This window comes from Mytilus galloprovincialis, chromosome 1, assembly GCF_965363235.1.
Source record: "Mytilus galloprovincialis chromosome 1, xbMytGall1.hap1.1, whole genome shotgun sequence".
Lineage (NCBI taxonomy): Eukaryota > Metazoa > Mollusca > Bivalvia > Mytilida > Mytilidae > Mytilus > Mytilus galloprovincialis.
Window position 1 is genome coordinate 107648103 of NC_134838.1, and position 26439 is coordinate 107674541.

At 32.4% G+C, this 26439-nt stretch overlaps 2 protein-coding genes across 2 annotated transcripts; both read left to right on the forward strand.

Moving 5' to 3' along the window:
• The first annotated feature begins 426 nt into the window (after positions 1 to 426).
• On the forward strand, positions 427 to 1983 carry LOC143049722 (uncharacterized). Its single transcript, XM_076223411.1, has 3 exons — positions 427 to 697; positions 967 to 1370; positions 1760 to 1983. Exons 1-2 carry the CDS (start codon positions 479 to 481, stop codon positions 1240 to 1242), a joined length of 495 nt encoding a protein of 164 aa, XP_076079526.1. The 5' UTR covers positions 427 to 478; the 3' UTR covers positions 1243 to 1370; positions 1760 to 1983.
• An 8624-nt stretch (positions 1984 to 10607) lies between these two features.
• LOC143053778 (uncharacterized) lies at positions 10608 to 13414 on the forward strand. Its single transcript, XM_076226590.1, has 2 exons — positions 10608 to 10873; positions 12411 to 13414. The coding sequence occupies exons 1-2, from the start codon at positions 10640 to 10642 to the stop codon at positions 12759 to 12761; spliced, it is 585 nt and encodes a 194-aa protein (XP_076082705.1). The 5' UTR covers positions 10608 to 10639; the 3' UTR covers positions 12762 to 13414.
• Positions 13415 to 26439: the final 13025 nt, after the last annotated feature.

The window sequence follows — 26439 nt, forward strand, 5'->3', positions numbered from 1 at the left end:
GAAGTAATATTACAAGTATCCACTAATAAACATTGACGCTGACAATGTTACTTCTTATGGGTCTTAGTGCGGAGTGGAATTTTTTCTTTACATGTGCTGGATTTCTCAGTAATTTGATTGAAACTGAAATTGAAACCTTTGCTATATATGGGTTTATTTCTATTTAAACTATGAGTAAATGATCTAAATTTATATTTATTTATAAACAAGATTTCATGCCATAATTAACATAATAATTTCAAATACATTAGTAATGTTTCATAATCAAACTCATTTAAATTTCTAATTTTAAATCGTAAAGTATTACTAAGCGTGTCTACTTTTAGCCTACATCATACCTGTATTTTTACCTGTTCAGTCTCAACCAATCATAACAACTCTTGTCCCGTAGGTATATAAAAGGTTCTTTAAAGCTACTTTAAATTCAGTTATACTATTGCTATCAAAGTGTTACAAACATTTACTTCTGAATTTAATTATGGTTTTGGAGGCTAATTCTACAAACAAACAGACAACAACTTCATCTGTTGATAAATATGAAAAAGAGGTGGACCTTCAGAATGATTGCAGATCATTTTACCTTAATCGTGTAAAAGCAACTGAAAATCTGAAGCAAAAGTTGGAGAATAAAAACGGAGCATGTGAACCAAACAAGACTTCCATGTCAATGGCTATGGATAGATTACGACTTGAAATGGTATGTAGTGATTTAACGTACTTTCAGTATCAATTAAATTACTCATTATGATGTACTTTTAAATATGTATACATATATTACTACCTTGAAACTGTGCTATCAAAATATTTCAGTTATTGCCGCATTTCTCCTTTCTTTCGAAAATATTTAATACATTAAATTGATAAAAGATCAATACAAAATGCCTTAAATGAAGAAAAAAATACATGACTTTGAGCCTAAGACACTGAGTAAATAAAAATTTATAATAAACATTTTTTTCATTACAGACCTCACTTGTCGACCAAGATCTTTCCCTAATGAGACAGCTACTGACACTGAATGAAACAATCGAGGAGCTGAAAAACAAGAGGCTGTATGGTGTCAGTAAAGATTCTTTAGATTACAGTGAAGACTATCTCAAGGGCAGCACAATTCAGCTGAGTAAAAGTGTGTCCACCATGTCACTAGGAAGTGACTATTCTTGTGAATTTAGTGGATCCGAAGATGACATCGAACAGAAGAAAAGAGATATAGATTCCGAAGACTGTGGCTATGGAGAATGATTCAATACCAAACAACTGTATATCTGAATTTTCTAACAATATTCTGTAATGGCTGGTGCACCCTCGTTACAACTAGAAGAGACAATCTGAGTGTCGACCCCTTAATGTCAACAAAATTGTTTTTGAAGGTGAGTTCAAATAAAAATTTTACGCAAAAGTAGTAATAGAATAGAAAACAGTAATAAAACCAATACTAAGCTTTACATCTGGATTATTGCAAGTTTCCGCGTCACATCTATCTGCAATTAAAGCGAAGACATCAAACCAATGCATTAGTGAAAGCAAGACAATTTTGGTATTTCGTAATTTACTATTTACAAATTTTAAACTTTATTTGCTGTCATTACATAAGAGATTACAAATCGTAATACGGAATGGTATATAAAATGGTACATTCTTGAAACTTTTTAGTTCATGTTTTTGTATTGCCTCTTACACCTTATAAGTGCATCCGTAATACTGTTTTGTATGTGCAAAAATGTAATTGTATTTCAAATTTTATGTTTTACATTTTCAGATCGCAGAAGGGACCTAGTTACGAGGAACAGACAAAACTGATATGAGGCTTACAATCTATAGAGACAATATCTATATATTATCTCAAAGAACACTGTGTTAAAAATATAGATTATTGAACAATCCAATTGACTACTTACGATGTGTATTAGGGACGACATCAAAAGTTCAATGTAGGATAAAAAACTTAATTCACATAGTTTTTCCACTGACCCCCCACCCCCCTCTTAACTTAATTTGGGAAAAATTGATTTACCAATAGGGATATATGTAAAAATCGATTTTAGATATACAAAACTTGCAGAATTTTAACCCCCCCCCCCCACCCCCAAACTATTTGATTTAAGTTTTTTTTATCCTACATCGATCTTTTGATGTCGTCCCTTACATTGTGAATGTAAAAATTATAGATTTATAATATGAATTAAAACATCATTATTTCTTATTTTAAAACTTATTTTATTACGCCGCTAATTTTGCACAGGACAATTTGATTTTAACAAATTGAAAAATAACAAAAATAAAAAATAACAAAAATAAAATAAACAACAAGTAAAAAAAAGGAAGCGAGGTAAAAAGGAACGAGTAACTTAATTGTTCCAGACTTAATATAGCAGATGAACAGAAATTTAAAATAGATAGAGAGCTGTTTCGGTATTTGTCTACACGAGTTCTAGCATTCTATATCAATTTATAAACAACCAAATTAGCAAGGAACGTTTCCGTTGTTTGTTTATTGAAGACAAAATGGTTTTACTCTGTGCTGGAAAAAAGGTTTTACAATCAACTTCAACAGCAATGGCTTAAACACTGTTTCAGAAGGATACATATACATGGCTGTGTGTGTGTTTCATGCTTCCAAGTTTCATTGTTAAATGTTTTAAATGTCTGTTGTAATATGTGCCGAAGCATCTGTCGTATTATGTAGTAAACTCCAGTATTTTTTGTATTTTTGACGTAGCTGTTTTCTTTGATTACATTCACATTCATTAAAACAGGGTCGAAAGATAGAAGAGGGACACTCAAACTCATGGATAGAAAAGCAAACTGACAAAGCCATGGCTAAAAAAGAAAAAGGACAAACAGACAAACAATAGAATACAAGACTCAACATATTATAGAAAACTAAAGACTAAGCAACACAAGCCCCACCAAAACTGGGTGTGATCTTAGGTGCCCGGAAGGGTACGCAGATCCTGCCCAACGTGTAGCACCCGTCGTGTTGCCCATTGACATGCACATAGGTTAAGAAAGCATTCGATAACTAATTAGATAAACAAGACAGGCTCTTCTTGGTTTCCTTCATAAACATTCGGACAGTAATAAAATATGGGAAAAAAATAAATCTTAATACTTATATCGGAAGGTATGTGCTTGAAAATAAACGAGCATGTGTTGAAAGTGGTAATGATACAGCCAAACACAAAAAAAAAAAAAAAAACAATAGTATACCGTAGAAAACTCTCAGTTGCCATAAAAGCTCAAAGTAAACAAACTTCTGATTTTCGTTTGGTCTTTGCCATTACATTGTCTACAGTTTTGATCTTAGTATTTATTATATGATATTAATTAAATGTCTGACTGTACTGTTTTTGAAACAAAAGAAAAACTAATACTTTAAAGAAAGATGTACAAGATCTCCGTGAAAAGCAAAACAATTCAAAACAGAAAACTGACGGCTAGTAAGCTTTGAATACATGTATTTTCAAAATGAAAAAAAAAAAAAAAAAACAATAACCAATCATGACACACATCAACCACCGACGACAACAACTAGTTTTTTCTTTTTATCGTAATAGTTCCAGAAAGATACTGAAATAAGAGGGTTGAAGTCTCAAAAACTACATCAACACCGCAGAATGTTCATGTGCCGATCCCAGTCAAGAGTGTATTTAGTGTTTTTCTTTTGTCATAAAAAATTATCTATGCTTTTTAATGTTTTTGTTTCTCATTTAGAGACATTGTCTCTTTATTAAGAGAATTTCGTGTTGAAAGCAAATCTTTGGAAGTTTCTTAACACTTGTGCTGTGTAAGAACGACTTATCGTATGGCTAAGTGTCTTTTGTTGTAAATAAAACCAAAAATATAACACTATATTAATGCTATGCGTCCGGAGCGCTTTTCTGGATTTTCCTGCATCAGGAACGGACAATGGCGAATATCTAGAAAGCCAAGAATGTATGAGAACCGGATCAGATTAAGAGCTTTATGACCAAATTAGGATTTTAAAAATAATATCAAAATCTATCTAAGATCAACTTTGTCTGAATGAGTTGGAACCTTAGTTTCTTGATACTGTTTTTTTAGATTTGAAATTATTTTATAAAGTTGCAAGTACTTCTATATGAAAGCAGATATTACAATATCGTTTTAAATATTTAAAAGTATTTGATTTATCTTTTGCATCTATAACAGTCATCGAAATTATGAATAAACTTTTGTTTCTTAACTAGTCTTAACTGGTCTTATAGTACAGGGTAAAACAAGTGAACAAAGAGTGCTTTATGTATTATGGCTCATTAAGGTTTTGCTTCGTAATAAGAACGACGTGTACTTCTGATTTAGAGTTTAACATATTGGAACAGTTGAGGGTCGTTCACTTTAGACATCTTCTTTGCTTTTATTTATCGTGTTAATAGACTACTCTATTATTCACTAACAGCCCACACCATGTTTTTCTTACTGCAATTGAAAACTCCTTATGTATTCAAAATCAAGGACCAAGGAGATTTGATATTAACAAAGTAATACTCTTCGTTAAACAATTGCAGGAAAACTTCGAGGATACGCATATAGCAGTCATCACTGTCAAGACTTTTTTTTTATACAAAATGATGTTAATTGAGTTTAATAATAGATCAAACTGGTGTGCTTACAGCGATTCGACTATAACGTAATTAAAACAATTGTAATTATAATAAGAAGCGCGTTTATGGAGTTAGCTTCTTACGCTACAACATGTTCCTTTGAAACAAAGATATCAACGCAACTAGAAACAAGAACTCATTATGTATTGACGGACATTTAGCGTAACGGCAAGACGCATATGTAAAAACGTTTAAACAAAAAAAAAAGCGTCCTTTTTATTTTAAATCAAGAATGGAACGAACAGTAAAAGTATGAAGAATTTGTGACATTTTCTGTGTGTTGTTTATATTCGGTAGGAAGGTATATACAAACAAACAGATTTACAACGGGAGGATTTGAAGAGATGTTATCATTAACTTCAAATGAGTGTAAATAATAATTTAAGGTGAAATAAAATATTTCGATTACTGTCTGACGTAAATTGATATAGAAAGAGTACATGTATGAATGAAGATTATGCAGGATTAACCATAACCTGTCAAATCCAACTCTTGTTTAATTTCAGATGTAACAGCAATAGAATGTCTATTACATTAAATCACAGCACTATTTTCAAAGAAGAACTAACTCTACTCTGAAAATGAATTTGATTTTTTTTTCTAAGCAGATAATAACTTTTTGTAAAGCAATCTGCATGAAGAAAATAGAAACTACTAAAGTTCTAAAACATTCAATTAAAAACCTGCAACGTCGTCTATCTTAGACGATTGAAATATCATAAAATAGGATGACGTAAAACAGACTTTTAAATTAGTTTAGAAAACTTATTTAAGGCGAACACTGATAAAAATTTAAGCAATAAAATAGACATGGTTTTACAATAAAGTATTAAAAACTATGTACCGAGCATACACATTTCCTGCATTAAACTTATTTAGATAAGTCCGAATTTGAATATTCTGATCTTTTTTATCTGTGATGTTGTGTCGGATATTTTTTAGCTTGCCTTCTTTCAAGATGAGATTTCTTATGTTGTCTCGTTTATAGAACGCGTTCCATCTTCTTTACAACATTTGTCTTTTTTCAAATTCAATGTTCAATTCAAATACAACGTATACATTACACCTTATTTCAAACAGCTATATGTAATCGATACCATCATGATCACAATATTATGAATATATAAAATTCTAATCGTCACTTGAAGTCGTATGTAAACTAAACATGGTAAAGGTCAAGAAGGCAACCACCAACAGAGTTAAACATAGATATCAATTCTAAAGTTAATGATAACGTTATTTAGTATAACAAATAAGGGTCACCACTGACGTAGAGAACACTCATCACATGGAATAAGTTAAATTGATCCCATCAAACGAATGTAAGGAGATGTTATCAAAATGTCTTTATGCAATATCACATAAATATCAGCATTACTTCAAATTTTAAAGATATAGTTAAACCTGTCACGAAATCCACCTTATGTCGTAGTTAAAATGTATTGTGTAATTTATATTTTTAAATTTTATGAAGATACTGAAATAAATACAATATTTTGTACAAAAAAATGAAAGATAATACATTTATTAGGCGCCAGTATTCTGCTCTTTCTCTTTTTACAAATGCATTCCAATTGTTTTATATGCTCTAATTTTTTACTTGAGAAATGTGACCGATATTTTAAACGAAAAAATGTAAATATAGTGATATGAAGACTCTCATTGCTGTTATTTTCATCTTGCATTATGAAACTACAGGTATTGAAAGGATTCTTTTTATTGGTTCCTGCTTGGCTTAAATTGTGTGACAGCAAATGTACACATGACTAAGTCGATAACTAATTTGTATGTGAATAGTTTGTCCCCTAAAAGCTGGATTCGGTGAAGCTAAAAGCATACCAAATGAACACAGATACTACATACATAAATTATTGTATTTTCTCAAAACAAATTGTTTATTGTTTTACACATCAATCAGGAAGTGTTTTTTTTTAAATAAATGTTATCACATTTATATGCATTCCTCGCATTTATGACTTTTACCCATTTTAAATGCCGTACGGTGGAAGTTGCTGCAGCCATTTAACATAAATGAAAAATACATAGATATAGGAAGATGTGGTGTGAGTGCCAATGAGACAACTATCCATCCAAATAACAATTTTAGGTCAATGTACGGCCTTCAACACGGAGCCTTGGCTCACACCGAACAACAAGCTATAAAGGGCCCCAAAATTACTAGTGTAAAACCATTCAAACGGGAAAGCCAACGGTCTAATCTATATTAAAAAAAACGAGAAACGTGAAACACGTATAAATTACATAAACAAACGACAACTACTATACATCAGATTCCTGACTTAGGACAGGTGCAAACATTTGCAGCGGGATTAAACGTTTTAATGGTACCCAACCTTCTCCTTTTTTTCTGAAACAATAGCATAACATCACAACATAGAAAAACACACGATAAAATATCAATCAAAAAACGTAAATTACATGTATTTAAAAAAGACGCGAAAAATACTAAAAGTAACTAAAACTCATATGTCCAAAACAAATTAGTCCCTGTCATTTCAGGCCTTTAAAAGCAATCTGGGCTTTCCTCATGGGAAAGCCGTACGGTGACCTTTATCTGTAAATTTTCGGCTTTGTCATTTTGTCTCTTGTGGAGAGTTGTCTCATTGGCAATCCTACCACATCTTCTTTTTTATATTGACAACACCATGACAGAAAAAGGAAAGGACCAAACCACCAACAACAATATACAAAACTGAAGACTCCAGTTTGTGTTCATTTGGCATTTTGAAAAGCTCTGTTACGAACTAGTCGAATACCTTATTTCAAAAGTTGCTTTCAGTTAGGTAAAAGACAGTTTTCTAAGAATTGTTTTGCAACAAGTGTAACCGTTAAGAATATACTTCTTATTTTGGAAGGTTTTGTAGTTGTCATTTAATTGCATCCAATTGGTCATTTGTTAATAGTTAGTAATCTTATCCGTATCTTTATGTAAGACGACCAGATTTGTACTATTAATAGCAGTAGAAAGTAAATAGTGAAAGTAATCCCTTTCGTAGTGCAAAGAGCATTTGGTATATTTTCAAGTAAATGCATGACTGTATTGTATGATTTGGCAAAATATAAAAGTATTCAGAGCAGTTAAGAGATTAAAATAAAGGATACGGCATTTAAGCAATAAATATAAGTATTATCCATATGACAAGCACTTTTACTGACATATTTCTCGACATGGGGTTAGATTAAGTACAATTATATCCAATTGGACATGTCTCAAATGCTTTTAAATCGTATGGTAAGTTGATTACACTAGTTTGACCAGATTTGTTTAACGTCCCCCAAGAACTTTACATGTGTCAACAGAAAAATATTAACACAGTCCTATACAAAAGTAATGTTTATTTACATAGTGACTCTGATAGAACATTTGTACACGGAGAAATCTGGAAACAGTCCAAAGGTCACTTGGGACAAATGAGAATTAGCAGGTAAGAATATTGGTAATCCTACTCAATTGACATAAGAGTCCTGTGCACCTGCCCCCGGGATTCGAACTCACAACCTCAGTGTTGACTAACTAGGGATACAATAGTTTGACTACTTAGACCACTCGGCCACCGAGACCCCTTGATGGAAGCTAGAGATTTTGCTGTTACCGAAGTATGTAGGCTACATGTTATAAGAAAAGAAGAAGATGTGGTACGATCACCAATGAAACAACTCGACGACAGATCAAAAACGTAGAAATTAGTAATCATATGTCACCATAACGGCCTTCAACAATGAGCAAAACCCATACCACACCACATGCATTAAAAAACCTCAAAATGACAAATGTAAAACAATTCAAACGAGAAGACTACAGCCTGTTTTTTTCAGTTCTCAAAGATATTATGCAACAGGATTTGTCGCCTTTTCGTCGAAATGATAAGAAATATGATATAGAAAAATTACAAATTGTATTGATATATTACAATACTATAGCAGGTATATTTTTTGGGACACTAGTGGGAACAAGACTTACACAAAACACACTGTTTGTATTCCAAGATATGAGCATTTCCCAGTTGATCATATGTTAACGTTCTTTTGAAATGTAAGGCATTCCTTTTCTTGAATTTGATTCAACTCTAATGAGAAATGTAGGGCAAGAGTTGCGACAATTTTGATTATCATCATTACTTGAATTTTTAAGGTTCATAACTTAATTTATCATATACTTAGACTAAATAACATATCATTTTTACCGTATGATAATAGCATTAAATTAAAGTATTTTCCATATTTTTCGAATTGGTGTTTAGCGGGAGCTGATATGAAAAGTTTATCACATGCTTCGATTGTTATCACATGGCATTCCGGTGATACTCGGCAAATGCCGGAAAATACACCTCAATGCTACGTTTTCATTGAAAAACATTACAAAGTAGTGCACAAAACAATTATTTGAATAGTGGAAAGTATATTGTGTAAAATGATTACATTAAATTGAAAAAAAAAAAAAATATTAAATAAATGCAGTTTTTAAGTTTTTCTGAAACATAATTTAGAAAGTTACTTTAAAAAAGTTGACTTTTCCAAACAATGTTTATTATGTATATTGTTGAATTATTTTTAGTCAATTCGTAAATATTAAAAAGTGTTTTTTTTTCTCTGTTGAGGCATATGATAGAAAGATTTCATATTGAATGTATCAAATTTTGGGTCCGACGTCCGTGAACTTTTTACTCTTTCAACTTCTTTTCGGGAACCACGTAGAAGGATCAATATATGAATCTGTTATTTTTCTCTACTGTTGAAGCATATGATAAAAAGATCATAACATGTCATTTTTCACATCGCATGTATTATCAGCCCTCGGTCAATATCAGCCCTCGAGCCATGCGGCTCTTGGGCTGATATTGAACCTAGGGCTGATAATACATGCGATATGAAAAATGCCATGTAATAATCTGATAATATCAAACTGAATCACGCTCGGCTGCCTTTTCAATGTGTATTGTTTGAGATATTGCTGATGTAAACCTGGTACATAATTGTGGCTTTCGAAAATGAATACCCTGAATTGTTAGACAGGATGAAAATACATAATGTGCAACACAAAAAGCTGGAATAAATGGTCTGGAACTGTGAAAATCAAGAAAAATAATAAGGCATGGTACCAATAGATGATAACAAATAGTTAGTCCGCAAAACGTAACCATGCCCACCAAATGATAAAAAAAGAAAAGGAAGATGGACGATCGCATTTAAAAAAAAAAAGAAATTTAATAAGATTGAAATAAGGTAGATATATTTCATTTGCACATTTAGTGAAAATTGGATAGTTTACGTTTACATAGAATATATAAAATATCTGCAGATATCGTTACCGAATTTTTTTTATCAAGTGGTGTTTTTAGGATATACGTGAATATTTACGCGTGGCACTTGTAAGATGGATAGTTTAAACGACCCCATTCGAACAAGACGTGGCTGAGTATTTATACATCAAGCGGATATAAACAAACTCATCTCTTGACCAGGTAGTTGTATTTCTATATCCCTGATCGACCTTTGGTTATGAATTCTTATTTGATTCATACTTCTTAAACAAGTCCATAAGATAATGTAAAACCATAATGTTTTGATACACTGAAAAGGTTTTTTTTTTTTAATTTAGTTTCTTAACCTGTTAGTCTCCGACATACCGTGTCGTGTTTACTGACACTGTCATCATTGTAAATATGACATTCATATTGGATGAAAAGTGAAAAGAACAGAAATGGCATAGTTATTTTTTCTTGCTGTCCTAAATTTACAAAATAATAATGTCATAAGCTAAGCAGGACACTTGAAATCAAATCATCCATTTACAAGCGTGCTTTAATTTTAATCGTTTTTATTTAAGGGGTATCATATTGCTTTTTCTTTCAATTAATTATGTTTGATTGTTTTGACGATAATGTTAATCATAAGATACAATAATAAATGATAAAGAAGATAACCATCTGACCCATTTAAATCGGAGGAATATGTTACGACATTGGTCCTTGGTATTTATATCCTGCAATAGAATGTGGTCGTTAGACGTTAGAACATTTTTGGCAATGGAAGAAATAACAGCTTTGGATAAATATGAACAACAAGTAGACCTGATGAACGAATGTCGATCATTTTACTACAGTCGACTTCAGAAAACAGAACATTATAAGAAAATATTTGGGATTGAACCTACTAAAGAGACGACCGGAATTGCAAAGAAAGAGAAACCTCTGGTTTCTTCTATGCAGCGCCTTCAAAGAGAAATAGTGAGTATAAAATACATTAGCATAATTTATAGATATTTTAATAAACAGCTGCGCAATGAGCGCATGATACGCCCGACGTCTTGTGTGGAGGTTTTATGCAATAATCATAAATAGTTTCTGAGAAAGTTTAAAACAATAACCATATATTGTTTTTGAGACACGTCGGGACATGTGAAACCCCCCACCCTGTTTTTATTTACAAAAAACTAAATATTACCAAAATATATAAAATTTTGAATAAAAACCAAAAAGTATACAGATCTTTAGATTAATATAACAAAGAAGTGTGTTAAGTTTTAAGCAATAATCATAAATTATTTTTGAGATACGGCGCAACATGTAAAAAAAACCCTCCCCTGTTTTACAAAATACTCAATAACTCAAAAAAATTTTTTTGAATCATCACCAAAAAGTATACAGATCTTTAGATTAATATAACAAAGAAGTGTATAAAGTTTTAAGCAATAATCATAAATCGTTTTTGAGATACGGCACAACATGTAAAAAAAACCTCCCCCTTTTTTACAAAATACTAATAACTCAAAAATAAAATTTTGAATCATCACCAATAAGTATACAGATCTTTAGATTAATATAACAAAGACATGTGTAAAGTTTTATGCAATAATCATAAATCGTTTTTGATATATGGCGCGACATGTAAAAATCCCCTCCCCCTTTTTTACAAAATACTCAATAACTCAAAAATGAAATTTTGAATCATCACCAAAAAGTATACAGATATTGAGATTAATATAACTAAGAAGTGTTTAAAGTTTTAAGCCATAATCAAGAATCGTTTTTGAGATACAGTGCGACATGTGAAAAAAACACACACCTGTTTTAGTTAAAAAGTGCCGTAACTCAAAAAGTTTAAATCTTATTTTCACCAAAAAGTATACAGATCATTTGACCATCATAAGAAACAACTATATTAAGTTTCATGAAATTTGGATAAGTCGTTCTCAAGTTACGGTGCGACATGTTTACGCCGGACAGACAGACGGACAGACAGACAGACGGACGGACAGACGGACGGACACCGGACATTTGTATAACATAATACGTCCCGTCAAAATTTTGACGGGCGTATAAAAACTAGATTAAATTCTTTTTATAAAATGACAAACTAATTTACTACCTTGTCTTGCCTTATCTCTCCTTGGTTTAGTGAAATGTGTAAGGCGGAAGATACCAAAGGGATCACCAAACGCAGAAGTCGAAGATACCAAAGGGATCACCAAACGCAGAAAGTCAAAGACAAGCTAACAAGATCATAGCAACACGAAAAATGTCGAAAAAAATCCCGTCTACAAAACACAGCATAGATGCATCATACCTTTAACCGGGATTTCATGCGTCTGGTTGAGTGACACACACATTCTTTGAAAAAGTATGTGATAAGGGCTTCATCTTGTATAATTTTCAGTGCATTTTATCTACAAACATTGCCTAACTGAAACACTGGTTAGAAGGAGCTTGTTATATTATAAATTCCTCAACAGCTGACTGTGTTAATATAATATGCTTTTTTTAGGTATCATTACTTGATCAAGATTTGGTACTTATGAGACAATTATTAACACTTAACGAGAACATAGAGGAAATGAAATCTAGAACTTTTCACGGATATAGCAAAGAGTCGTTCGGAAGCAGTACTAGTATGTTTTATCTTCAAGGACGATACCTTTCGGAAAGTGATAGTCATGATCCCCTATCAACTGTTGCATCTCAAAGTGAAATGGAACATATGTGTCAAGAATCTGAAACTGTTTTTGAAGACATTCAGAACCTAGTCGACGGCCATCAATCAGATGATTTCAAAGACGATACTGTAACACTGAAACATATAGTGTCGACAGATTCTGGATTCGATGAATGCAAATGAACCACTAATATGTAAATCCATTAGCTACGTTCATATATTTGGGATACTACATCACGCACCTATCATGTGAACTGTTTCGTGGACGGTTTGGTGACAGTTGACATGGTGCATGATGTGTAGGTTAATATCATTTTGTAAAACAATATCTAAAGCCGATGAATGCATATCTGGCTGTCTGGCTGAAATTAAGTGATTGTACGGCCTGAAAGTTGAAATGTTTTCATCCAATATCTCGCTACAGCTAGAAAATGTTATGCGTCCATTGCTCTTGATTTAAAAGAAATATCAACTATTCAAATGCAATGTTGATATCTAAATTATCCATTTTATTAAGATCGTGAGAATGATGGAAACGAGTTCTATCAACAATGATAGTTTGTTTACAATAACATTGAGGATGTTTCGTATACGATAACATTAATGAAGCACATCAGTATACACAAGCCAGTTATTCAGTCTCGCCGAATACTCTCGTATCTAAGAAAATGTGAACAAACTGACACACAGTTCAAACTTACTATCGATTACAACGTTAATTTTAAAGTCCACAATGTATTATAATTTCAATGCATATTTTGATTTCATGTTAATTACTGTAATTTTATATGCATCTGAAAACTCTGAATAAAAGTTGATTAACTGTTGGGCTTCTATGTCCAGTCGCAAATACTACATGCACATCGAAGGCATGATAATTTAATCATTTGATACGGTTTGAAAAATAGGAAGATCAATTCGAACTCGGGTATAAATTAAAAAAATAATGGCCTTACAACACAAAAAGAGTTGTTGCATAGCTGACATTTGTTGTTGAAACTTCGGAAGGAATGCTTCTAGATAAGCAAAAGCCTGTACCAAGTCAAAAACTTGACAGTTGTTATCCATTCGTTTGATGTGTTTGAGCTTTTGATTTTGCCATTTGAATAGGGACTTTCCTTTTGAATTTTCCTCGAGTTCAGTATTTTTGTGATTTTTTTTCATTTTGCACGCCTTACACTTTTCGGTTTAAAAAGACTTATGTGTATAGTTTTGCAGTCTCTGGATTCAAAAATATTAAGAATATGAAATAATTATGATTATGAATCCTTCTTTGTATTTAAACAAATCGTTGATTCGAATGTCTGATCTTGCAAGTTCACAAGATAATGCATAACATATGACTAACCGGCAAACATATTACCCTTTACCCAAATACCGCATGATAAGTAAAGAAGCCAACAGTTCTAATTGTCAAGTTTGACCGGACTGGAGATCAAACCGGCATCCTCTCGCACTCAAGGTAAGCACGCTATCATAATACCATAAAGACGATACATTATTGAAATTAACTTAATGGTTATATAATCATGGACATTCCTGAAGCATCAATTTTAATGGGCAATAGAGTTACATTATATTATAAATATTTAGCGAATAGACGACGATTGAACTGCTACATAGATGTTTATTGAGATTTATGAGTTAAATAACATTTTTAATAAGAAATAAATGTCAACATTAAAAAACGTATCGTATTTTGATCGTAGTTGAAAAGGTGAATTTTTCCAAATACAGAAAATATTCTATAAAAATAACTTGAACCCCTAAGCCAAGGTCGGTGAATGACTGTTTATATTAATATGAGGAAGGCGCTACCTTAAATGCCAGCTTTATAATGTCCTAGATATTGATTGGTTGTTGGTTGTTTAACGTTCAGTGGCAAATATTTCATGCATGTTCAGAACGAATGTCCAAGGCTACAGTAACGTTTTGTTTATGTCTAAAATAAAATTATAAGTTCAGATGGAAAATGCTATTTTTCTTGAAAAAAAATATTCTGATTCCCAAATTGATGAATAAAAAAGCATAGGACAAAAAAATATTTTGAATCCAGATCTTTGCCAAAAATGATTTTATCTTTCAGATATGCAAATTAAATTTAACTTTTATATTATCTAAAAACATAAAAACTTCCCAAACCGCACATGTCAGTCTGTACACAGTATTTTTTAGGTGATAATAAGACTGTATTTGCCAATTTGTTATGATAAACCTTAATACTAGTGTTAAATTTTGACTAAAAAATTTTAAATGATAGTGCTGAATGGCTTCGGTAAAAAAAAATCTGACTCGAATAAAAACATTTGTATTTCTGATCATCTTCAGTTTGTGAGTTCTACATCAATATCTGACATGTACTATTAAATTCAGAGTCAGTTTTATGTCATTTCTTGCATATATTTTTTTTGTTACATGTATATAATGTAGCTTACTTTTCAAGTTCTTATATGATAGCAAAAATAAATTGAGAATGGAAATGGGAAATACAAGCATGTTAAAAAAAAACACATTTGGTTTCAGACAATAACTTGAGTTAAGTAAATGGATTTCCATGAAATTTTACCAGGAGGTTCATACACAAAACTCAAAAGGAAGATAAGAATTGATTTTGGGGTTATAGTACATTATTGGGGGTATTTTTATTTTTTTATTTTGGGTTTTTCTTCCAAAAATTACCTTATTGACATCAATTATACTCATCTAGTACAGATTTGGCAGGAGATGCACTCAAAATATGGTGTTTTAAACATTTTATCTGTAGTCTGTGCATTTTTCCTATGATGTACATGATCGTACATGTACTTCTTGATAATGTTGATGTGAGTATCATGATAAAGAAAATAATTTAGTAACCGTATTATATTCACAATTGACATGCACCAGAGCGAGAAAAGGATCTTCTTTCCCTTTAATTCCAAAAATTGCACATGATTTTTTTTCTCTCACAGAAACACATGAGTTATTTGGTAAATAAAACATTTGTCAATGTTTGAAACTTTCAGTAATAAAAATTCAGTTTAGCTTGTTTGAATGTTTCACTGATTGTGTGAAAATTTTAATAGCAATGTACAAAACACTTGAATAAATTGCATTATCTGCAGAATTATTGATAACTTTCCTCACAATAAATTCACAAGGACATAGAACTAACACATTGTCCATGCTATTCTGATCTGAGTTTTATACATACATATACTGGCATGGCTGTGCTGTTTCAAGTTGTCTTCTTTTTCTGTTTCCTAAGAAGTATTTGTTTAACCTGTTCAGTCACTATAAAGTGTTACAATTCTTATTTAGATGCAATACATAAATGGTGACCAAAAAGGTTCTGCTTTCACACGAGAGGAGCTAGAAAAAAATTAAATGTACACATTTTCAATAGTTAGTAGGACTTACTATCAAATGGAATTAAGGAGATATGTACATGTAGTTTGAGACTTCTGCTGAATAGAAATATGTGGGTCTACCTGTGCCTGTTTTCAAATTAGTCCATATTGAAGTTTAAAGGATCCAAAATTAAAAATATGTTTGATTTCAACTGACATAAAAAAATTTGGTGTTATTTATATGCTCATTATACATCTGCGGTTGTATCAGGCTGTGCATGGCAAAGCATTTTATTGCCTTTAGGTTTGTACTTTTTTTTTTTGGGTCATGAAAATAAATTTGCTAACATGAGAAAACCCTAATTTTACCTAAATTGTCAGTTTTTTTTACCAAACTTTTTTTTATGTACCAGACAAAAGTTTATTCTGTGCTTATTTTGTAGACTTCCCTTTTTACAATAGAGTAATACCAATTTAATTTTGAGTCCATGTAGAGTCATTGAAAAATTAGTTTGAAATAACATCCAAACAATCCATGATCCTGTAATGAGACCAGTACCCAAATTCCAAACATCTTTACATGTATGGTTAATTTCAAATCCTTTAAACTGGGATATAAAAAGAGATTTTGTTTCATTTCATGCTGTAACTATTATTTTTGAAAGAAAAGGATGTTCATGGTAACACATTTAATTTGCTCATTTTATTGGAACCCAATTGAACCTTTCCATAGATTCACCTGATAGTCACGGCTGGTAATCTACACACGCAGAACATTTGGTTCTGCAATGAAAACCGTGAGAGGATTTTCCGGTTGTGCTTGAGTGGAGTAATTGTCACCGCTTCAAAAGGTATGTACATTTCTAAATCTCAATTTTCTTATTCAACTGATCAAAATATTGAAAATCAGAGAATGCTATGCTGTGGTGAATACTTTAACGAAGAAATACATGTATCATTTACTGTTGTACGTAGAGTTGAACTCTTACAAAATCAGTTGCCCCACGAGAAATCGCCTAAAAAAGTGACATTTTAATTTTAAAATGGTTCTATTTACAGACCTACAAGTTCAAATTTAGTTTTTTTTTAGGGCAATGGGTATGAATGTTGTTTTTGGCGGCGTGTACGCTGTCCGGTGTTGATAGACGTCTTAATAATTCCAAAAACTACATTTTTTCATTAAGTCATGCGTGAGGGGATCGGTTCTGATTGAGGACATCGTGAATGCGTGAGGGGAAGTACAGAATTTTTTTTTAATCTTTGGCTTTGTGACTTTTGTTGACTCAATAAATGTGATCAATGCTGATTAAAAATCATCACAGATTTGTCCTTATACTTTAACAGATGTAAACTGATCACTGATTCAATAAAATCAAACTATTTAAAATTGTTTGCTCAAATTCAGAAAATGCCATTATTCAAAGGTAAAAGGAAAAGAGGACTAAAATTGACTCTCTACAAAAAGCCATGGAAGTTATCCCAGCCCTCGAAGCGAATTAAACCCTGTGGGAGTAGTCCTGTCGTCAAATATACGTCACAGAGATCACCACATATATTAAAGAAAAGTATATCGCCGATCAAAACTTCAACACTTATATATATTAGACGTAATCTGTTCACCCAAAATCACGAAATTTCCGAAACAAAAAGGGCAGATATACAGAATTTATTATTCACGAACATCGATGTAAGCCAAGATAATCTCGAGGAAGACCATAAGGAAGAGCATGTATTAGACAACGAAGAAGACATAGAAGAAGTCACAAAAGAAGACCACGTAGTAGACCACGAGAAAGACCACACGGAAGACATTGAGGAAGAACATAAAGTTTTTCAAAGTGCTTTAGATAAACTCTCAGACGAAGGGAAAAGGGAAAGATTTTTTTTTTTTCATTAGTGGACGTTTTCCTTTAAAACAACATTGCATTCGACCTGTTTTTGGACATTGTTGAGTGGTTTGAAAAGGACGAATCAAGACGAATAAGATACTCCCCAACATCTCTGCAGTATTTTTGGTTTACCGTTGACAACATTTTTTGTTTTTATTCTTCGTGAAACATATTATTAAACCCTAGGTTCCAACAATTTATTTCAATATCAATCTCAGTGATTTTTTCAGCACACATTATGTGTTTTTTCATGAACAATGTAGCCTTATTTAGGTAAGTTTCAACGACTCATAGCTTGAATATAAAGATATGATTTGTACTTCCCCTCACGCATTCACGATGTACTCAATCAGAACCGATCCCCTCACGCATGACTTAATGACAAAATGTAGTTTTTTGAATTATTGAGACGTCTATCAACACCGGACAGCGTACGCGCCGCCAAAAACAACATTCATACCCATTGCCCTAAAAAAACTAAATTTGAACTTGTAGGTCTGTAAATAGAACCATTTTAAAATTAAAATGTCACTTTTTTAGGCGATTTCTCGTGGGGCAACTGATTATGTAAGAGTTCAACTCTACGTACAACAGTAAATGATACATGTATTTCTTCGTTAAAGTATTCACCACAGCATAGCATTCTCTGATTTTCAATATTTTGATCAGTTGAATAAGAAAATTGAGATTTAGAAATGTACATACCTTTTGAAGCGGTGACAATTACTCCACTCAAGCACAACCGGAAAATCCTCTCACGGTTTTCATTGCAGAACCAAATGTTCTGCGTGTGTAGATTACCAGCCGTGATAGTTACCTGTCCATTTAAACTGTTTGCAGTTCTATTGTCCCATTGAACAAATACAACAGGTATTGTTCTCTGTATAGTTTATAGTCACTCAGACCTTTAAATTTCTTCTAAGAGAAATCTATCACTTATTAATTAATGTACCAGAGTAAAAAGATGATAATAAGATAATTTCACATGGTGAAACAAAACTTGTAAGTTTTTTGCAGGTATGTTTTGTTGAATAGGTGCAATTTGGTTACTGAGTACAATTTTTGTACTGTGATGTTATATCATAAGTGTGTATTGCTAAATAGGTTGAAATGTGAACCTGATAGTGATATAGTGATAAAATACTTGGTAGAGTGAAAATGTTTTGATCAGGGATAAACTGATGCATAAAATATGCAGGCGACTGCTGCAGCTTGAATTTTAAAGGATGTAGCCCACATGCTTCCAAGTAACATGCCCTATAAACGCATCATGGTTTATTCTCATGGGTTATCATAATAACTCCATCTTCCCATAAAATCCAATTTTGGACAATATTGAAGCATACAATATATACAGTAGTCAGTTCTAAATGTACTACTTAGACTCAAGTCTCCTTTTATGATTCAACTTAGAGAGAGAAAACAAAACAGTTTCCATTTCCTGGGACTGTATAAGGTGTGACATAATCAATGAAAAGATGTCTTGAGAGTTTGCCATTTTAATAGAAAGTACAGAATAAGAAGATTGTGAATTATTTGAATGTTTTAACTTTTGTTAAGTTTTGAATTAGTCTGTGGTCTACCAAAGGATCCAGAGGGAGACCCTTTTCTTGGGGGGAAAAATGATGATTATATAGGGAATAACTGAATCATGACTGGAGCGCCGCGTCAGCCCCCACCCCCCCCCCCCTTTTATGAAAAATGCTGGATTCGCCATTGACTACATGAATAACCGTGATCACATTCAACTGTATAATTATGACTGTTCCTTGGTGTGGGGAATAATGATATGTGGCAGATGAACATAAGGAGTCATGGTCAACCAGTGCACCGGAGTTTACCCCGCATGTCCGACATGGTCAATTTGTAAAAAGAAATGCGAAATATATTGCTTGCAGAGTTTTTTTTCTGTGTTCCCATGGCTGGACGGAACTTTTACGCTAAATATGTTATCGTTAACTATGATTTTGTGACTTTTGAATGAAGTACCTGTGATTATTTAGGACATTTGCTTTGACCTCAATGATAATGGAATGTTGAAGCAGACGAAACATGGCGTCGGATGTTGTTGTCATAACTTCGGTAATTTCCGTGGTACAATAAAATTTAAATAAGCTACACAAGTAGCCAACATTTCTGAATTCTTGTTTTTGCAAACAAATAAAAATTCATGTCGTATTTAACATCGAATTTGTTCCGTTCTGCCTGTTTTTACAAGATCGCGATTGAACGAGAATTTTGGCAGCCATTAATAAAAAATAATCGTACGAGATTTAACGAGAGTGACGAAACTTTTCAGATGGGTCGTCTAGCAAGAGTTATCGTTCTTTGTCCCAAAACGATGCTTCTACCATAAGTGCCAGCATAGCTGGCATATTACTTACATAATAGGACAAAACTTTTAAGAGTTGATAATTTCTCCCAAAACTGACAATAGAAACAATGTACAGAGACGTATGTCTGTGGGATTTCATGTCACCTTTTTAATCGTTTGTTTTTGCTTTTGGTTATATAGCTTATACAGTCATTCATGGTTTTTAAATATTCGGCATTGAGCGTTACCAATGAATGTAAATCCAGAAAAGCGATTCGGACGCATGATGTTTATATAGTGTTTTCTTTTATTTGTTGAAGTCGAAACGACTTTGCGCAAAAAGGGCAAGTCTTAGGTGTGGTGTATTGCAATAAGAAGGCCTTTTATCTTCCTGGTATATGACTGTGTGTTTATCTTCCTGGTATATGACTGTGTGTTTCCATATGTAGTCATTGGAATCAATACGAAGGCCGTTTATCTTCCTGGTATATGACTGTGTGTTTCCATATGTAGTCATTGGAATCAATAAGAAGGCCTTTTTTCTTCCTGGTATATGACTGTGTGTTTCCATATGTAGTCATTGGAATCAATACGAAGGCCGTTTATCTTCCTGGTATATGACTGTGTGTTTCCATATGTAGTCAATGGAATCAATAAGAAGGCCGTTTATCTTCCTGGTATATGACTGTGTGTTTCCATATGTAGTCATTGGAATCAATAAAAGCAACTTTAAACAAATGCATATAAATTTGTGGAATTTTGATAATTGGGATTTTCTTTTTTTTTTGCATTTTGCATTTACTGATAATAAGACAAATATTTCTTTTTGTTTTTTGGTGGTGCCAGGTAATCAACATATTTTCTGTTGCGACGATGGGAGATGAAGAAAATAAAAGAAGATAAAATGATCCAACTCTACAGGCATTCAATGGCATATCAAAGGTCAGGTTTATACATTGGTTTTCAACGGTAGGATCACTGGTTTCGACACACTAAAATCCAAACTGTATTTAGATTCACAACGTATGGATTGTGTAGCTTTTTCACAAATCTGACACACACAAAACAAAAAACTCTCCGTTAAAAAACCACACATAAACATCCCATGTTCAATAATACTGAAGTGTCTTTTTTTCAGATTGACCGAAATTCAATAATATCATCAAAGCGTAATGTTTCGGTATTCTGGATATACCATGTTTCAATGTAGTGTCAATATACCGTCTCGAAATAAAAATTACTAATCAATCAAACAAAATAAATGATCAAGTACGTACTCAGAGTACGTAATACATTAAACTTATTTCTTTTTCTTTTTAAGGGCGTCCTTGTTGTTAACTGATCTTGTGATGAACATATTTTGTACTTGTAAAACCCTAACGATGAATGACAAACTTCTAATCTCTCATCTTGGGTATGTCTCAGTCTATACAAGTATTGTATGATTACGTGTATATAGAGAGGTATTACAATACTAAGTAAGTGTAATTAGTGCATTTACAAAAATGTGCACAACATCTCTCATCTTGGGTATTTACAAGTATTGTATGATTACGCGTACATATTGGGGTATCACATACTTAGTAAGTGCAATAAGTGCATTCACTTGATCAAAACAAAAATGGTCAAGCCTTTCCATCATCTTTTATCTTGAATGTTATATTAAACGATCGAATAAAAAAAACCCAACAAATTACATCATCAATAGTTATGAAAAAGAACTATGTTTTCAATTCATTTCAACAGTATTATTAAAAGATAATAATAAAAAGAATAGCTCTCAGACAAACATTAATATCTTAAACAATCATTCTTAAAACAGAAAAAAAGCCTATCACGTTGATATCGCCGTTTCTTTAATATCAATGTACCAAGTGAAGGTTTGACAAACGGTAATATAACAACTGATATGTTTACCCTACATATGTGATGTCTGATTTAAACATTAGTTTTGTAGTGAATACGACCTTTTGTGATCTGATTTGGATATTTTCATTTTTTTCGTATGCTTTAAATTGCTGAGCTTACAGATAAGGAGGACCTTGTTGACTATCTAAAATTCTACCTGGAGTGCACACAGTGGACAGTCACTGCACTACAGAAAGAACGTATATTTAAATATGCATATGTGCAAAAACGGTATTAAGATCATCGAGGATACTATATTTTAAACATTTTGTTCAGTTTGAACTGTAAGGGTCTGTATATTCTTGAAGTAAGGCTACAATTCTGACCCCAAACACTAAGACAAATATTTAAATTATTCTAGTGACATACAAATGTTTTCGAGGTATAACCTTGTTTAACATCCGTGATGAAATGTTTGCTCCCTTGCTTCAATATCGACGATGCACATTTAAAATAACCTATAAGGTAATTTGGTATAATCGGGGATCAACTGTTTTGGCATGTCTTTTTATTATACTCTTTAAAGTGGGCCAAATTGACTTTTGAATTGGATTGATACTTTTTATGAGCAACATGGTAGTTTTTTACTAAGGAAACACGAACGTCTTCCGAAGCCAGAGTACATCACCGAGGTAACATATAGCCAATAAACTATGTTTAATATGTGTTCTACAGACATATGCAAATGGTTCATATAAATATTCTCATGTAAATGTAAATAAAAATAGAATCGTAATAATGATTAATTTATAGTTGCCTAACGCCAAGTGACAATCACAAATTAATGTAGTTCGTACACATTGAAGATGAGAACGAGATGAAACAATAAGGTTCTGTAAATCAAATTGATCTCAATAAGGGTGGTTAAATTTGGACTGGTAGAACTGTTGCCCTGCATTGTGTCAACTACGTATACATTTACTATTGTCCCGCCATTGTGTTATAATTGTTCTATTATAATTTTTAAAATTGAGAATGGAAATGGGGAATGTGCCAAAGAGACAACAACCCGACCATAGAAAAATACAACAGCAGAAGGTCACCAACAGGTCTTCAATGTAGCGAGAAATTCCCGCACCCGGAGGCGTCCTTCAGCTTTGCATACTTTGAACGACAAAATTATATTATATCTCTACCGTTATAACGTTGACATTTTGACGCCAAACACGCGATTCTACGCCAGAATTAATGTTGAAATTACGATTCGGTCAGAGTGCTTAAAATCTCCCGATCCTCAACGGGTAGATTTGGCTTACAGAAATAGCATACAAAAAAAAAAAAGAGTTAAGCAATGCACGAGGTTGTTAAATGTGATATATGTTTTTTGTGCTTCTTTGTTAAATATTTTTTTTGTATGTTTTTGTTGTGATAAAGATTGTGACACGGTGTTGACTGCTGTACCCCTATTTTGACATTTTTACCTATTATATAAAAAAGAAGATGTGGTATGATTGCCAATGAGCCAACTATCCACAAGAGACAAAACTAACACAAAAATTAACAACTACAGGTAATCGTACGGCCTTCAACAATGAGCTAGCCAACACTGCATAGTCAGCTATATAAACTTTGTCTGTTTATTTTATTCACTCATCTCATCGTTTTCAATATAATGGAATTTGATGCGAATGTCATACATTTTGCACAAGCGAGATGTTAGCGCTATAAAGCCAGGTTCAACCCACAACTTCCTACATAAGAAAATGCCTGTACCAGGTCAGGAATATGACAGTTGTTGTCCATTTGTTTGATGAGTTTGTGCTCTTGATTTTGCCATTTGATAAGGGACTTTCCGTTTTGGAATTTCTTCGAAGTTCAGTATTTTTGTGATTTTACTTTTTATACATTAGTAAATTACAACAAGGGTTTTGTGAGCTCTATATGTACGGGACATACAATATAACAGCCCATTTATACTACTGGTAGTTGATGTGAATTTATGCATCCTGTTCTTAAAATTGATACGTTAGCACACACAAGAAAGCATTATAACAAAAGACAAAATACCAATTATATTGATCACTACATAGATGAGGTCCAATAACTAATTTTTCTATACCTATACTCCAGTCAAGCCTTCGTTGGTGACCTACACATATTCAAAGTAATGATATTTTTAGCTGATATTAATAAAAGCGGTCTCGCTCATCAAAATTGATTAATCAGCAGGTAGAAACGCTTCATTTAGGTTTTTAAATAGGTTTAGAAGTAAACATATTCTGTCCTCCGAACACAAGATAGCTAAAAAAACAACACCAAGTTTGTAGACCTCTTTTTCTATATCATACACGACTCACGACATATTGACGATAATTGAAAAGAAATTCGTCGTATGATATATGGTATCATCTCATGAAATAGAAAGCCTCATTTTAAAAACATTTTTTCTTAAATGTTAGCTTTTTCTGCTTACTATCTTATTTTCTAACCCGAATATTACTGAATAACACCCTTTTTACATTCATTTCTGTTTATGATGTCACCTGAAAGTTTTTATTTACATGTTACATTTTGTACATGTTAAACACTTTTTTTGTGAATGATGCACACAACAAAAAACTAAATAACACAATTAAACCTACTTAAACTATTTAATGTAAATTGAATTTAGTAGTCAATTTTCACGCCTTGTGATTCATGTTGTTATTAACCCACAACAAATATCATTGCGTCGGTGGTATGTCATTTAACGAGTTTTATGTTTGTTATGAAATTTTAATTACCTGAATTACATATGCATTTTCGAGACTGCATTTCTATTATAAAGTAGATCGTGTGTCGCCTACATTAGTTATTCAAGATATACATATGCATCAATGAATGCCATCCATATTTAGGACGACAACATGCATGATGTATGGGTATGTATGACTAGTATGACGATCATTAAACACGCGCAACGTCAAATCATGTATCTAATGTATAGTGCATGTACTATGGTACTTATACCTTGAATTAATGCACAAATAGATGATTGTTGTTAGCTTAACATCCAGTGGCAATAATGATATTAGATATGTAGATGCCTACGATCATATATTTAAAAGTTGAAAACCAAGATCTTAAAAGGAAAGAAATAATGTTATACTATGAATAAATAAATAGAAAAAAAAAATATCGAACTCCGAAGAAAATTCAAAACGGAAATTCCCTAATCAAATGGAAAACGAACGGATAACAAGTGTCACAGTCCTGATTTTATTGGTTGTATAGCTAGCTAAACCTCATAATTGTATGACAGTCGCATAACATATATTAATTCGAATAGGCCATTACAATGTGGTGTTTATGATTAGTTGAAAATAAGGTGATATTAAACGACAATATAATTCTATCGAATCTAAGGTATAAAGTGTTATATTACATGGTAGCAAAATATCTTACGAACAAAGACAACAGTAATATACCACTGTTCAAAAGTCATAAATCGATTGAGAGAAAACAAATCCGGGTCACAAACTAAAACCGAGGAAACACATCAACTATAAAAGGAAAACAACGAAACAACAGAAACACTAAAGTGCACAAAAAAACCCACGACAATGCAACACACACAGAAACAAACTATAAGATAACAACTGTCATTTTCCTGACTTGGTACAGCACATTTTAAGAAAAAAAAATGGTGGGTTGAACTAGATTTTGGGGCTAGCCAAACCTTGCGCTTTTATGGCGATATTAAATATACCACTAAAATGACAACATTACATGACAGGAATACAGTACAGGAATACAGTACAAATAAATGCAAGAACACTCAAGTTTGAGAGATACACAAATAAACAATACATACGTACGTGAATGATGAATACTGTATTAATACTGGAGGCAGAATTTTTTTTAGGAAACTCGCTTCTGTTTTAGACCAAAAACGCTCCATATATATTTTGTAATTGTAAGTTTCCTTTATCTATAAAAAAGGGAAAATATAATGAAAAGTGTATTGCTATCTTATAGTTTACATGTATTCGATATTGTTAACAAAAAACTATTTTATATAAGGATCTTAAATTAAGAAAGCCAGATACATAGAGACATCGACCGTTCATTACAAAAGCAAAGGAAAACAACAAACGGTCGAGTCAAGGTCTTATACTTTTTTCTCTCAAAATTCTAATTTTCAATGCAGTAATGCTATTCATTGCATAGCATATAACTGATTGTTATTCGCTAACTGGCCAATGGTAAATTCAAGCCCATTACTAACTTAGTCCTTGATGTGCCTTATGACACACAGGGCAAGGAAAATTCAAGCACATTCATAAAGAAAATAATTATAAAAGAAAAGCCTTAATGAGTGTATTTCTCTAATTGGGACGATCATAATAAAGGGAGGGAAATTCTTGACAGTCAGTTCATTGACGGTGTGTTAGCTATAGATGTGCATTTAGCCTTGTAATACTATTCACCGAAGATAGGTT